The sequence below is a fragment of the Sciurus vulgaris genome, assembly GCF_902686455.1.
Source record: "Sciurus vulgaris genome assembly, chromosome: 13".
Lineage (NCBI taxonomy): Eukaryota > Metazoa > Chordata > Mammalia > Rodentia > Sciuridae > Sciurus > Sciurus vulgaris.
The window spans coordinates 71,047,635-71,063,700 of NC_136474.1; the positions used below are offsets into that span (position 1 = coordinate 71,047,635).

At 37.0% G+C, this 16,066-nt stretch overlaps 1 protein-coding gene across 6 annotated transcripts in view; it reads left to right on the forward strand.

Annotated features, from left to right (window-relative positions):
- The window catches only part of ARK2N (arkadia (RNF111) N-terminal like PKA signaling regulator 2N), an 88,470-nt gene that overhangs the window by 31,255 nt on the left and 41,149 nt on the right, over positions 1–16,066 (forward strand). For 5 of the 6 annotated variants that reach the window (XM_079108799.1, XM_079108796.1, XM_079108795.1 and 2 more), the window contains one exon: positions 12,196–12,980. In XM_079108799.1, coding sequence (XP_078964925.1) covers positions 12,266–12,980 — 715 coding nt within the window. In that variant the 5' untranslated portion in view covers positions 12,196–12,265. Of the gene's footprint in view, positions 1–1,889; positions 1,987–12,195; positions 12,981–16,066 lie in introns of all 6 variants that reach the window. The other variant, XM_079108797.1, reaches the window with a different exon arrangement.

A 16,066-nucleotide genomic window follows, 5' to 3' on the forward strand; every position in this document is an offset into this window, starting at 1 on the left:
TGTCGTCATACACTTATCAGAGAAAACATTCGGCCTTTGGTTTTGCTTGACCTGTTTCACTTAGCATGATATTTTCCAACTTCATCCATTTACCAGCATATGCCATAATTTTATTTTTCTTTATGACTGAGTAATATTCCATTGGACTGTTTTCATTTTGAAAGAATAGCTTTGTTAAATATGAAGTTTTTGGTTAACGGTTTTCTCCCTTAGCACATTAAAGAAGTTGTTCTGGCCTCCAGTGTTTCAGATGAGAAATCAAACTGAATTGTTTTTTTTTTTTTTTTTTTTTTTTTTTTTGTATAGGATGAATTACTTTTGTTGCTTTCAAATATTTGTTTTTCATTTGTCCATGATGTGACTGTATGGACCTCTATGTGTTTATCCTGCTTGAAAATTTCGTGAGCTTCTTTGATTAATTAATGTTTTTCATCAAATTTGGACTACTGCTATTTTTTTTTTTTTTCATACTGGGGATTGAACCCAGGTCCTCACACATTGTTAGGTAAGTGCTCTTAGCACTGAGTATATCTGCAGTCTTTTTTTTTGCGGTGCTGGGGATTGAACCCAGGGCCTTGTGCTTGCAATGCAAGCACTGTACCAACTGAGCTATATCCCCAGCCCTGCAGTCCTTTTTAATTTTAGTTTGAGATTGGGGGTCTCACTAAAATGTCTGGGCTGGCCTTGAATTTGTGATCCTCCTGCCTCTGCATCTTAAGTACCCAGGATTTCAGGTGTTTGCCGTCACAGTGGCTGTATGATTATATTTCTGATGTTGTCTCATTAATCTCTGAAGCTCTGTTCGTTTCTTTTTCTAAATCTTTTTCTCTCTCTTCTTCAGATTGGACATCAAATTCATTGGTTATTCTGCTGCTTGAACTTAACTGTTGCAGTGAAATTTTTTGTGTTTCAATGTCCAGAATATCTGTCTGTTTTGTTGTGGGGATTGACTCCAGGGGTGCTTTATCACTGATTTACATTCCCAGCTCTTTTTATTTTTTAGTTCCCCAGGTTGGCCTCTTGTCTCAGCCTCCTGAGTTGCTGGGATTACAGGCATGAACCACTACTGCACCACTGTGCCATAATTTCTGTCCTTTATTAAGATTCTGATTGATTCATTGTTGTCCTACTTTCCTCTACATTTTTAAACATATTTTCCTTCTGCTCTGTTGGCTTTTTTTTTTTTTTTTTTTCTTCCCTCCTGTGCTAGGGATTGATTCTAGGACCTATGTGCTAGGCAAGCGCTCTGTCACTGAGTTCTTTCCTTTTCTTCTTTGAACATATTTTTAAAAGTTTTGAATTCTTTGCTCAGTCTAACACTTAAGGACACTCTGTTTTCCAGTTACTCCTTTTTTCTTCTATGAGCAGGTCACTGTTTCTTGTTTCTTTGGAAGTTTTCATTTTTTATCATTTAAAAGGGGGCATTTAGATAAAGTATTGTAACCATTCTGAATTTTGATATTTTTCCCTTAGAAAGCGTTATTGCCATTTCTTCCCCTGAGATCACTAGGACAAATCTGTGAAATATCTCTACTGCAGTGTATATTTACTTGTTTTCTCTGCCCAGTTAATATATTTTCCCCCCTTCCTTTCTTCTTTTTAATCCTAAACTTTACTCTTTAGAGGTTTCTTCTCTAATTATTTACAAAGTTCACTAGATTTTCAGAGCATCAAAATGGTTTGTGAATTTTAATTTGCTTTATGGTAGTATTTTGGGGAGAAGTTTTGCTGACCTTAGTACTTGCCCTTAGAATTCCTGCTCTTCCAATACTTGTGCATGTGGGGAGATGGTGGTGATGGTGGTGGTGGTGGTATATAGGGTATCGAATTCAAGGGCATCTTACCACAGAGCTACATTCCAGTCCTTTTTATTTTTTATGTTGAGACAGGATCTTGCTAGGTTGCCCAGACTGTCCTTGAACTTGAGATTCTCTTGCCTCATTCTCCTGAGTTGCTGGGATTACTGGCAGTTTGCTGGAATTACAGGTGGGCACAACCACTTCCTGTTCTCCTAGTACTTTTAAAACTCCGTATTCATGATCTATCACAATTTCTCCACTTACGGGTAGCCACTATTCTGACTGACATTTGGGTACCGCCTCCCACCCCCATGGTACTGGGGATTGAATCCAAGAGCATTCTACCATAGAGCTACATTACCAGCTCTTCATTTTTTATTTTGAGACACTGTGTCAATAAGCTGGGAAGACTGGCTGGCCTGGAATGTGTGATCCTCCTGCCTCATGATCCTCTTTACCCACCCCAGAAGCTGATGTTCCAGGCCTATGCTTAACCCACTGGCTTACCATTGTTTTTGAAATTCATCCATTTTGATTAATTGCTCTTCATTTGTTTCCACTTTTTCATTCTTCATTGTAGTAATGTACCATAGTTTTCCTTTTTTAGTACATGTTTACTTTTGTTTATGACAAAACAAAGATGCTATATGAACATTATTTTGCTTGTGTGAGTTTCTTTTGTTTTTTTTTGCGGAGCTGGGGATTGAACCCAGGGCCTTGTTTTTAGGAGGCGAGCACTCTACCAACTAACTGAGCTATCTCCCCAGCCCTTATATGAGTTTTTTTATATAGTGTTTTCAAAGGTTCAGTTGTCACCTATTGGTTGTGAAATCAACTTACTGAGTCATGATCTGAGTGTATTAAACATGTAAAGGTATGTAAAGATATGTTTCATGAATATCACCAGAAGCCCTAGACTCCTAAGATACCCCTTTTTTCATGTACTGTAATCTCTAGAGAAAGCATTACACTGTCCCTATTGTGTCTTTCTTTCTCTGATGCCCTTTCATGTTGCCCAGTGAAGTTCATCATCTGCAAAATCATCAATACTACATTTTCAACTTGTTCTCAACTTCGCTTTTACCTTCTTACACTACTAACAGTGACCTAATTTCCCCTTGAGAACATCACTTTACCTTGCTAGTGGTGATTTGTGTGTTTTTTTTTTTCTCCTGCAGTCTTCATCTCCTCTGGCCTGGACGGGAGGGGTAAATGGTTTTCTCGTTTTTTCATTGCCATTTATTTACCCCCTCCCGTCCCCTCCCGTCCCCTCCCGTCCCCTCCCGTCCCCTCCCCTCCCCTCCCCTCCCCTTCCCTTTCTTTTCTTTTCTTTTCCTCTCCTTGCTTCCTTTCTTTCTCTGTCTTCCTCCTCTTCCTTTTCTTTCTTTCCTGTACTGGGGATTGAATCCAGGGCAGTTTATCACTGAGCAACATCCCCAATCATTTTTTTATTTTTGAGTGAGTTCTCACTAAGTTGCTGAGTCTGGCCTTGAACTTGCAGTCCTCTTTAGCCTTCCCAGTCCCTGGGATGACAGGTGTGTACCATTGCGCCCAGCTCCTCCTTGATGTTTTCTGATTATTTTTCTTTTCCTCTTTAAAAACTCTACTTTGAATCAGTTTGTATCATCCATTTGCCTTGTTTTTACTGTGATCTATTGATTGCTGGTCTCCATCCATGTATTACCTGATTTCTGTTACTTGCTTATTATCATTTTGCCCTTTTTTAATCTTATCTTAATTCATGGTAATTTTAGTACAATATAGATAATCCTTCTGACACTTCCCATGCAGTTCTGTGAACAGCTCTCCTGCAATAATGATGTCTGCCCTACTACCTCAGCCACCTACTTCATGGTCATAGTTTAGCCAGTGCTTCTCGAAGTATCCATTTTAAAGGACCAGTATATTTTTCTTTCCAACCCACCCTGGATTAATTCTTTTGTAAAATATAGTAAAAATCAGTTATTAGGAAATTGAAATGCTGTTCAGTTGTCACAGCCATATCAAATTGCTGTTAAATTACTAAACTATTATTCTCAATTTCTTTACTACTTTCATTGCAGATGGACATTCACAGATAAAATTCTATGTAGTATTGTTTTAGATCCTACTGATCCTGTTGATTACCAATAACTGTAACCCTTCCCTAATCCTAGTTTGATTCACTCTTGAGTTCTATCTTTCTAGCTCATTCTCTGTAGTACCCTAATTCTAGCATTCTTTGACTTCACTGGGGTGTTCATTTCATTGGTTCTACCACTTTGATACTAGTCTGTACTTAACTGATGTGATATTAAATCATTTTCTTGCTGCACATACTCTTTCTTCTTTTTTGCTTTGTTCTACTTGCTTGATAAAAACTACAGTTCTGCTTAAGTTGAAATTCTGCCATCTCTGAACTTGATTTTTATACAGCTGGAATTGAGAAAAACACATCTACTTGTATTAGTCTTTAAGTTCATGCTACAACTTTTAGAGTGAGCTTTTACTATTGCCTTAAAATCATTTACTATACTTTGCCTAGTTTGTTCACTTTCCCACTACTGTTTCATACCTGGTTCTCTGATTAACCTCCATGCACCTGTGTTAGTTAGCTTTGTACCACTAGAATGAAATACCTGGTTGCAGACTACTTAGGAAGAAAAGGTGTTTATTTAACAAACAGTTTGAAGTCTGAAAGTCCAAATGGCCTAACACAGACTCAGTCAGAGCTGTTCTTTGACTGTATTTCCTCGTGATATGGATAGCAGTGGTGGTAGAAAGCTAGCAAGTAAGAGTCAAGAGCTGGGTGGGACCAAATTCAGGCTTTTATAACAGTCTTCTCTTGAGAACTACCAGAGTCCCAGAGAACTACTTTCTGAGTGCTCACTCTCAGTGAACTCAGGCCCTACCCCAATCTCTCTACTCATAGCACTATCCTGGGACCAAACCTTAAATCGAGTTGGACCCTTAGGGAACTCTCAGAACATAATTAGACTGTAGCCCCACCTCCTTCATCTTCATCCTTCACTAATAATCTTGCTTTCTACTTCCACGGGAAATTCGTAGTCCAGAGAAAATTTCTAGGGATTCCTATTTTGTTTATCCTTAGGCAGTGAAAGATTTTAGGTTTCTATTGGCTTGATAATAGTTTTTGCCTTAAGGTCTGCTTTGCTTGTTGAGTATAGAGGTAAATAAACTGGGGCAGGGGTTGAGTATACAGTTTTTTCTCTTAAAATTAATATATGTTCTTATAATTGGGTGATGGACAGTATAAAATTGTGCCAGATGCTGTGAAGGAACATAAGGTGGGTAATATGCATATAGTAGGGGCAATAGTCTCTACTGTTCTGATTTCTGTGAAAAGTAACCACCAAGAGAGCAAACACAAAATGAGTGCAAAAGGCCAGAGATCTGAAAAAATTGTTTTTGTGACATTCTTATAGCTGGAGAAAGCTAGGGTGTGATGCCCCAGAGGAAACTGGAGAGGTGAGCAGGGGAAGCAATCACATTTCCCCCTTAAATTTATGTTAATGGTTCCTACATAGTTTGAAAACTGAGTATTGTGAATTGTTCTTTTTGACTCTATATTAATTAATCTACTCAGCAGTTTTATTCTGTCAGATGTTGTGATTTTTCCCCTCCCCCCTTTCTTTCTCTCCTCTCTGAGACTTTCCCCTTTCCCCTCTCTTTTTCCCTCTCCAGTGTTGAGGATGGAACCAGGGCCTTGTGCATGGTAGGCAGGTGTTCTTCCACTGAGCTACATCAGGTTTCCTTTTTCATGTTTTACAAACCCCCCACACCTGCCTTTTTTTCACTTTGTATGAAGTTTTGCTGGCCAAGAAGGACATCTGACATGAAATAAACTCCGTCAACTTTTCTCCTAGACCTTCACAATAACCTCATTCTACTTCCTGTCTTTTCTCTTAGAGGCAGTTTACTGCTTCCATTCCATTAACTTTACCCCTGTATTCGTATTCTGTTGCCTTAGTTCCTTAAGGGTTACAACATCTAATAAAACAAGCCTATTTTCATTGTCCAGAATTAAAATTAATCTAACCTTTTAGATTACTGCATATAATTATTTTGTTTTGGTTTTTGCCTTACTAGGGATTGAATCCAAGGCCTTGTGGATACTCGGCAAGCACGCTATCACTATATAATCACTATATAATTAGCCACTTTAAAAATCACTATATAATTAGCCGCTTTAAAAAAAATATATATTTGAACAGAGGGTCTTGCTAAGTGGCTGAAGTTGACTTGAATTTGGCTCCTTCTGTTTCAGTTTTCTTGAGTAGCTGGAGTTACAGGTGGGCACATGTTCTAGCTAATATATATATTTTTTGGTACTGGGTATTGATCCAAGGGATGTTCTACCACTGACCTACACTCCCAGTTTCCCCCACATTTCTCTTTAAAATTTTGAGGTAGGATCTTATTGAGTTGTAGAGGCTGGCCTTGAATGTGTGATCCTCCTGCATCACTATCCTGGCGATGTGGCTCAGTAGTAGAACCTTCACTTAGCACAAGGCCACAAATTAGATCCTGTAACACACACACACACACACACACACACACACACACACACACACAAAATGCTTGGGTTGCCTTTAACTTCCCCTCTTGGTCATTTCTCCTTCATCTGAATCTTATAGGCATTTATTTATTTACTCATTTATTTTGTGGTGTTGGGGATTGAACCCAGGGCTTCCTGCATGTGAGGCAAGCACTTTCCCACTGAACCACATTCCCATCTCCTTCTAGGACATTTAAAAATATCTTCTTATATAAAGATGTAATTCCTTGTGAAAGTATTGTCCTGCCTGCCTTATGAGAACAGATTCACAGGTAGGACCAAGATAGAAGGTGCATGGAGAGAGACAGAATATTACATCATTACTTTCATTGAGAAATAACTGACAGAGGTTCTATCTAGGGTGATGAGAGTAGACATTTGAGACTAGTGGACAGGCTAGAAAGCTATTTAGGATTAGTCAACTTGAAGCGAACATTAGAAAGACCCTTTCAAAACGGAGTTTATTTGAGGGTAGTAGGAAATTATAGTCTGGATATATGTGCTGTGGAGGACCATAGGTACATCCAAGGGGGTGGTGGCAAAGAGGAAACTTTTAAAGACAGAAACAAGAAGTTTATGTAAACTGTTTTGAAATAGAGACCACTGGTTATAGACTTTCATTGTAGGAGTTGACATTAGCTCATTGGTAGAAACAGTATTATCATGGAAGTGTCCTTGTGAAAGGGCCTTATCTGGAATACTTTGATTTTTGGGAATTCTTTGCATTATTCCCATCATAAGCACATATGAAAGAGGGGTCTTCCTTTATGTCCCCACATAAGGGACTCCATTTTGATATCAATAACTGTCACATTTCCCCTTTTGATGAAGAAATTTCTCTGAAAGGATTTGCTGATCAACCATTCTGAAATTAGGTTTGATTGTTTTTGGACCTGTCCTGGTTGTTCTTATCTTCCAATGGAGGCTAATGGGTAGCCATTAGGAGTTAATTTTAAAACACTGTCACCACATTAGAGCAATAGGAGACTTCAGAAAGAGAAGCTCTCAGGCTAGTCTGCCTGGATTTTACTGTCAAGTTTAGTTTTATCTGTTCTTCTATCATTGTCATTTGGCTATCATTATAAAGTGTTTGGCCATCACTCTTCTGTTAGTAGTTGTACTTCTTCAGAAATTTGACAGGCAGCCAGGTACCATGGTCAATGGTAGAGCACTTGCCCTGGCAAAGTGCCAGGCAGACCTTGAGTTCAGTCCCCAGTACCACAAACAAACAAATAAAAAAAAAAAAAAAAAAAAGCAAAACCAAAGAATAAAAAAAAAAAGATGAAGGGAGACTGAGACTAGTAGCTATGTGCCTTGTTCTTTTATTTTGTCTATTTGGGTCTCATCTTGCCTAGAGGAGTGATCCATGTACAACACATAGTATTAACAATAGCATAGACTTCACCTTGGTCAGCCAGTAAATAATCATGAGCTATTCTGTTATCTAAATCCACTCTAGCAAGAGAATTGAATAAGTGCTGCTGTGCAACAATAACCTTTGCTCCAGATTCCTGGATCTGGGTGCATTGGTGCACACCTTTAATACCAGCAGCTCAGGAGGCTGAGGCATGAAGATTGCAAGTTCAAAGTCAGCCTCAGCAATTTAGTGAGACCCTGTCTCAAAATAAAAAATAAAATAAAACTGACGGATATGGCTCAGTGGTTAAGCAGCCCTGGATTCAATCCCAGATACACCCCGCCCCCCCGCAAAAAAAAAAAAAGATTTCCTGTAGTAACAAACTAAATTCCTTAATCATTTCTTCTTCTTTAGTTGCTACATCATACCATGGTACAAAAGAAGCCTGTCTGTAGTTATATGCTTCATCAGGTAGATCAGGTTTGAATCTTTGTAGTGACAAAGGGTTAGTCAAATGATTACCCAGTGATCAGTTTGGGCTCTTTTATGTTCTGACAACAAAATACTGAAATATCTTGTGCAAGAAGGGAGTAGTACCCAGAGAAGGAGATATGAGATTGAGAACTGGTGATAGGGAAAGAGTGGTCCAGTTGAGTTTAAGAGGTTTGTGAGAACCAAGTAACAATAATGTAAGATTGTAGGGAGATGAGAAATTGAACTCTAATACCCATATAGGAAGGGGTGCTTCCTTTAGATTGATGGGAAGAACAACGTGGGAGAAAATGCTGTTCTAATAAGAAAGATGTTACATATTTAGAAATTCATTGTGAACATTAATCCACAGAAAGTTTGAGAGCCTTTTATCCCATTTATCTGATGCAATTCCCATTTGATAATTTTATCACTTTCTATTGCCAGCTACTTGACTATCCCTTCCAAAAATAACTCACTTTCCCCCACTAACCAAAACTGTGCAATAAGTAGTCTGGTGGTTGGGAAAAATTAAACTTTAGGTATGACATCTTTTCCTCTTGTATTTAGGGAACTTCATTTTAATTCCGCTATACAGAGTTGTGTCAGAGCTTGGTTTTCCACTTTCCCCCTTATATTTAATTAAACTTGTGCAATAAGGAGAAAGCCTAGTAGAATTCACTGAATAAAACTGACCCAAAAGTAGTTTGGTGTCATGGCCAAAAAAAAGCATCGCTCCCTTTTTATTCAGAAGGCTTTTCAAAAGACTTTTATGTCAGAGTGGAGTTTTGAAAGCCAACAATTATTTGTAATACAAAATTCAAGAGGTATAAAACTATATACAATACCTAATCTTCTATTCCTATTCTTTATTCACTTAGTATTATTTCTCTTTTCCTTACCAAAGCAGCTGGCATTACCATTTTCTTAAGTATTCTTCCAGAAATTCTGTGCTTTTACAAATTCACATAAATAAATATAACTGCCTTTATACAAATAATAAAATTACTTCTTTTGTTCATTTAAATTTTGTTAATGAGAATTTCTCCATGTCACTGTATAAAGAGCTTTCTCATACTTATGGCCCTGTTGTATGGACATGTCATAATGAGCTAACTGGTAACTTATTTATGGTTGATGTTAGTTTTCTGTGATTGATTTGGGCAAATGTGAATGGTTTTGACCATAATACTGGTTATTTAGGCAGCAGAAATTTAAATCTCATTTAATAAATTTAAGGAACTCAAAAGATAATCAGTTGATTAATGGACCTTATTGAAAATAATTGGAATTATAATTTTCCTTATGAGAAAAAGTTCATATTTATTTGTCTACCCACACAACTTGTTTCCTGAAGAAATTAGAGTTATGGTATTTTAGTAACTTTATTCAACTTTTTATTAAACATGTTACAAAAGAAGTTTAGTCGGAAAGGCCAAAGCCCATGTATCATATCACAAGACTCCTCAGATTATTTATTTGCTTCCACTTTCTTCTAAGCTGGAGTAGGACCTCCTGCTGATGTAGCACCAGAAGCTGGAGCAGGTTCAGCATCCCTTATGTTACCAAGGAAGGCTACCAATGTAGCCAGGCCAAAAAGGTCTGCATTTCTACTAGCTGCTCTTATGAGGACCTGATGGTATTCTCTGTGTAAATTACCTCATTGGTCCTGCATGAGGAGAGTAAGTAGATCAGATCTGGATGAACTGAGGGATCAGGAAACCATGGTGGTGGCAGTGTGGGACGTGGCACTTATTTCCTGATGAAGTGAGAGCCCCAACAAGGCCTTAGCTTCCTTGGAAGAACCAACCCTCTTGGCAGCTTCTGAATAAATGGGGCAATAAATTTTTATTTTTCAACATGACATTGTATTGTGGTATTTTGAAAAGCCATCTTTGAAAAGTGCTGCCTTCTTTTAAAAAACTAGAGGCTTGATGTTTGTGATTTATCGTTGACATTAATTTCATTTCGTTATATTTCTCAGGTATTTCAACTTTAAGAAAAAAATATCTGTATTTCACAATATATAAATTGATTCTCAACAGAAGAGTCAATTCAATTTTTTTGTTGCTGGGAATTGAACCCAGGGCCTCACACATGCTAGACAAGTACTCCGCCTCTGCACTACATCCTCACATCCTCATCCTTTTTTTGGGGGGGGGGGGCAGTGCTGGGGATTAAATCCAGGGTCTTGTGTTTGCAAGGCAGGCACTCTACCAACTGAGCTATCTCCCCAGCCCTTATTTTTATTTCGAGACAGGGTCTTGCTAAGTTGCCTCAACTGACCTTGAATTTGTGATTCTCTTACCTCAGCCTCCCAAGTTGCCGGGATTACAGGTTTGTGCCACTATTACCAGCTTCAAACACTCATTTTTGTTAGATAATCTAGGGCTTATTCTTCGTGTGTGGGAAGTACTTTAAGTCTACAATTTTTTTTTCATGTTTGTATTCCAAACATACTTCACTTATGACACTTCCAGTTTCTTGGTTTAACTTTTACTCCCTCTCTGTTGGCTTTCAGAAATGTTACATTCCTTTTGGAACAATGTTAGGAAAAACATTTATGCTTATTTTAATTTAGCTGAAAAATTAGTAATGATACAAACATGCTTATGAAGTAGGCTACTCACGGGAGTATTTTAAATCTAATAAACGTTCCAGTAGCTATGAATGTTCTTTTTTTCCTGCAAATGTATTAAGGAAACTTATCAGAATTCCTGTTATACTAGCAGTTGAGAACAGGACTATGAAAAACAAAATCAGGTATATACAATATCCGTGTTTGTATTAACAAAAAGGCTTAGCCTGTTAAACCAACAAGAAATTTTTTCAGATATTTTCTAGTTATCTTCTGTTGTAAATTTAACCATCAGGTAACTTGATAAGTCAACTGATAGAGATGGCATAATGCACCTGACTAGCATTAGATTAACGTTTGTGTCTATGATTTATGGAACATCTTGGTAGTTGCCTTCTGTAATGTTACATGTGCAGGGCAAGATACTGATTTGTGTTGCACATTCTTAGCATCCTCTTAAAAACTGCCAGTTAATGAAATCTGTACTGTATAGGTCACAGACTCTTGTGGTTAAAGATTATTCCCTCCCTCCTTGCTTCTCTGCCTTCCTTTGTTCCATTCCCTCCCCTCACTCCCTTTGGACTGTTTGTTCATGATTATTTAGAGTTGTATTGTTCATGGTGGTGGTGTGGATGTTAAATTCTAAATTGAGCATATAAGGTGTAAAATGTGTGTAGGATGCTTTCTCTTAAACCCATTAGCATAATTCAGAGAGTAGGGTTTCCTGGGTTCACAAAGTAGTTGAACTGTATTCAGGGGTCATTATTTATAAAACAAAACATTTCCCTACACACTGTACTCAACATTACGCATGAGAGAGCTTTGGGAACTAGGAAGGACTGAGGGAACAGCAAATCTAGCCATTCCTCTTAATGCTCCTTTTAAGCAATCCTATTGAGGGGGGATGCAAACAGGTTTGGTATGCACACTTTGGTTGCTCATTTGCCAAATGCATGTAAAACAATGGTTTACATTACTATTTCTTTTTTGAACCTGCCACCTGTTTTCTTGGAAAATTTGAGTATAGAAGTAATCAGTTAATTCAGTGCTTTCTAGACTACTTTTCTTAAAGTATTCCTTTTCATTTATATTAAAGTCAAATACACATATTAAGTATATCAGTGTTTTGAAGATTCGTTTCCTATTTAAAGTTCTAAACTTGAAAATCCTTGTTTATTTACTTGCTGGCTTTGTAAGTTTAGTAATAGAGGAATAATGTGCCCTTTTTAGTAGCTGAATCTGCTAGAACTTTGCTGATATTAAGCTCTTTGAATTTTCAGTCTGTTTAAAGCAAGTGGATAAGAATATACAATATTTTAAAGGCCTTTGTAGGGGCAATTTTTGTCTAGAAAACCTGCCTAGAAAAGTAGGCATGTTTATTGAATAAATAATCTTCCATTTCTTTTTATTGATTTTGTGTGTTTTTGTACAGGTTGCTTTCCTGTTGCATCTTTGATATCATTTCCTAGACACTGCTCCATGATTTAACTTGAAATTCTGAAATGAAGATGGAAGAGGCAGTGGGAAAAGTTGAAGAACTCATTGAGTCTGAAGTCCCACCAAAAACATCTGAACAAGAGACAGCCAAGGAGGAAGATGGATCTGTAGAACTAGAATCTCAAGTTCAGAAAGATGGCGTAGCAGATTCTGCAGTTCTTTCTTCAATGCCTTGCTTGTTGATGGAACTGAGAAGAGACTCTTCTGAGTCTCAGTTAGCATCCACAGAGAGTGACAAGGCGACAACTGGTCGAGTTTATGAGAGTGACTCCTCTAATCATTGCATGCTTTCCCCTTCCTCTAGTGGTCACCTGGCTGATTCAGATACATTGTCTTCTGCAGAAGAAAATGAACCCTCCCAGGCAGAAACAGCAGTGGAAGGAGACCCTTCTGGAGTGTCTGGTGCCACAGTTGGTCGTAAGTCTAGGCGGTCTCGTTCTGAAAGTGAAACATCTACTATGGCTGCCAAGAAAAACCGGCAATCCAGTGATAAACAGAATGGCCGAGTTGCCAAGGTTAAAGGTCATCGGAGCCAAAAGCACAAGGAGCGGATTAGATTGCTGAGGCAGAAACGGGAGGCTGCTGCAAGAAAGAAATACAACTTGCTGCAGGACAGTAGTACCAGTGACAGTGACCTGACTTGTGACTCAAGTACAAGCTCCTCAGATGATGATGAAGAGGTTTCAGGGAGCAGCAAGACAATCACTGCAGAGATACCAGGTAGAGGATGTTTTTTAAACTGACTGTAAAGCAACTGATGGCATTTTTCAGCTGTCAGGCTCAGTTAGATGAGTGACACTTGAAAAAATCCAGGAGACCTGCAGCTCTTGAGTAAATTTGAAGACTGCAGTCTGTTAACAAGATGTGGCCAATTAAAAAAAAAAACAAAAAAAAAACAAAAACACCAAACCTTTTCTGAGGTTTCCAGTGCACTTTAGCACATCAGCAGAAAAATTATTTAAGTTGTTACTGGTAGAGACAAGATTATTTTTAAGTAATGGAATTTCTCACAAGTCTCTTTCTCTGTAACACATTACCTGAACTCCCATCATTGCCTTTTTAGCACGGCTTAGATTTAATACTTACTGTTCAGTGTTAATGCGAAGTATGTTCTCCTCAGGAATAGGCATCTGGCTTTATTATATAGTCACTGCACTTATGGTGTCTAAAATGACACTATCTTTCATTAAAGTTTTCTAAGAACTATTCCTCCTAAAATGATAAGTTTGTGTTTTCCCCCAATTCAGTGAATGATAAACTAATTATCTTTATTGCTTACTCATACTGGACAGATTTTTTGTTTTTGGTTGGGGAGGGGGGTCAAAATTTTTTCTTAGTCCTGAAGCTTTAAAAAGTTTGTTGGAAATTTACTTGTTCCAGCTGTCATTGGTATAAGGGTCTGTAATTTATTACATGTTTTACATACCTGCTTTCCCTGTATTATCACATCTGATACTGTGTACTGTGACAAAGAGAGTGTTGAAATTTCATAATGGAAGAAACATGATATATGAATGGTTCTTAAGTGGGAAATTCTCACTGGTGAAGACTCACAATGATTAGGAAAATTTTGTAAACTACCTAATGTTTAATAGATCATGATAATATTGTTTATTGCTGCATTAAAGAGAGGGAAATTTTGGTTTTCTAAAGTTTTATAGGTGACTATGCTTTCCCTCCTAGTTTTGTGAAAGTTTTGTTTCTACACACAAAGACAGCATATTGCTGATGTACAAAGAATATTTCAAGAAAAATCATATTGGTTAATTAAGCCTATAACTAACCAAACTCATTTAAACTCATCAGTAAGAATGATTGGTTTTAAAAGCACTTTATAGGTGTTCAACTTACAAATGAAAGCCTCATCCATATAGAATATTAAATATGAATTTTAAACAGTCTTTAGAAATGCTTTTTATTCTTTGAATATCTTGAATTCATTTGGTAGTTCCTTGTATTAAAATCACTGAGGGAATGTACATGAAGCTCACTAGAGAAGCAGACTTCAGGGTTGTTCTAAGGCAGGTTCTAGGTATATTTCAATTTTACAGTTAGTAATATTTTTAAAGAAAGCCTTATTAATGCCTATAAACTTGTTCATGCATTCTTGTAACCTGTTCTAATGTATTAATCAAGATCACGATGGCTCTCTTGAACAGTACTTCATTCCACTAACTATAGTTTTTATGTAACTACTCAATATGTGACCCTTTTATGGAAAGGGAGAAGATGGGTGGACAGAATTCTCTTTGAAGGTAGAAACTCATTGTAGAAGTGCCATGAGGAAATATCTTCATGGGTAATTCTCTCTGTTTGGCTTATTTAAATAGGTTAGGTATTCTTTAGTCATATTTGGCCACCTTGACCATTGTTTAAAACCTCTAAAACGCCAATGGTCTCTTTATCTATTCTGAATTGTATACTAATCAAACACCAAAGTAAATTAATTTGAATCTATAATTTAGTTGCTATTTTTTGTACTATTTGGTGAGTTTTTGGCTTTTAGAAGTATGTAGAGTTTTCTGAGGTAATGATGAAGGATCAAATGGTAGTTTAAGGTGTAGACCAGTGAATATAACTATGTAAGTTGGGCACTGCATAGTTTTGGGGCAGTGCCATTCACATGAGATAACTGTGAATGATTTTTTTCTATAATTATGCAAAGCAGCAAAGATGGAACAACCTAGAGCTTAAATATTAGAAACTTCAGGTCAACTGTCTATATTGTTATTTCTGAAAAAAAATGTGACATTGTGCATTTTTTAATGTAAGTTAGGTACACTTTAGTTTCCTGAGTCAATTATGACTTCGGGCAAGAGGAGAGACACATTTAACCGTATAGCAAGAGCATTGTTGAAAAGCTATGTTTTATGAACTAACTTGAGTGAATGACATGGACATTCAGGGAAACTTAAACTGGATGTGCCTAAGAGAATAATACCTTGGATGTTGAAATTTGCATCCAGCTGTTTACACAGAATGGAAACCAAGGGAAAAGTAAAAACTTCTTATTCCATACTGTTTCTTCAAGGTACTACCAGCTTGATAATTCAGAAAATGCTTTACAAGATTTTGGTGGCAGCATAAAAGTTGAAGGAATTATCCTGAATGTACGCTTCTGCCAACTAATATAACAATTAGTGCATTTTCTTCTAAAAAGAGAAAATAATGATGTCGACTAATATCGTGCATGATCAGGCTTAATAATTTATTTTGATATCTGGGCAACAGATGCTTATTAAGTTTTTTAAAAAATAATCAGTTAACTGACAGGCAGCTTATTATGAGCATTTTTCATTTTCTTCTTGAAGGTTTTGGAAATGTGAATGTTTTAAGAATCTGTTTGGAGATATACAGATAATTCTGGCAGTACTTTCATTTGAATTACTTAGAAATGAGCCAAGAGAGTATTTTATAGTAAATTTTGTAGTTTTTGTAGTGAATTAATGTAAAAGTGGTTATTCAAGACTTTTACCAAGTGTCTGATTTATCTTTATAGATTTTTTTTTTTTGTGTGCGTGTGTGTTTTATGTATTTCCTTTGCAGTTTTATGATTAGACCATTATTTTTCATGAGGTGGGGCAGTTTCTCCGTAAAATCACTCTTTAGCTCTATATCATCTTTTGGAGGGATTTTGATTTTTTTAATATGAATAATGGGCATTAGACTTCATTCAGTTCAAGAAAGTCATTCTCTGAATAGATACGTAGGTCAGTGTGCATGGACAGCAGGAAAAAAGTTTTTGTAATTAACATAGGGTGAACCCCAGGTAGCTTTATCTTGTCTTGGCTATAATTGCTTGCTTT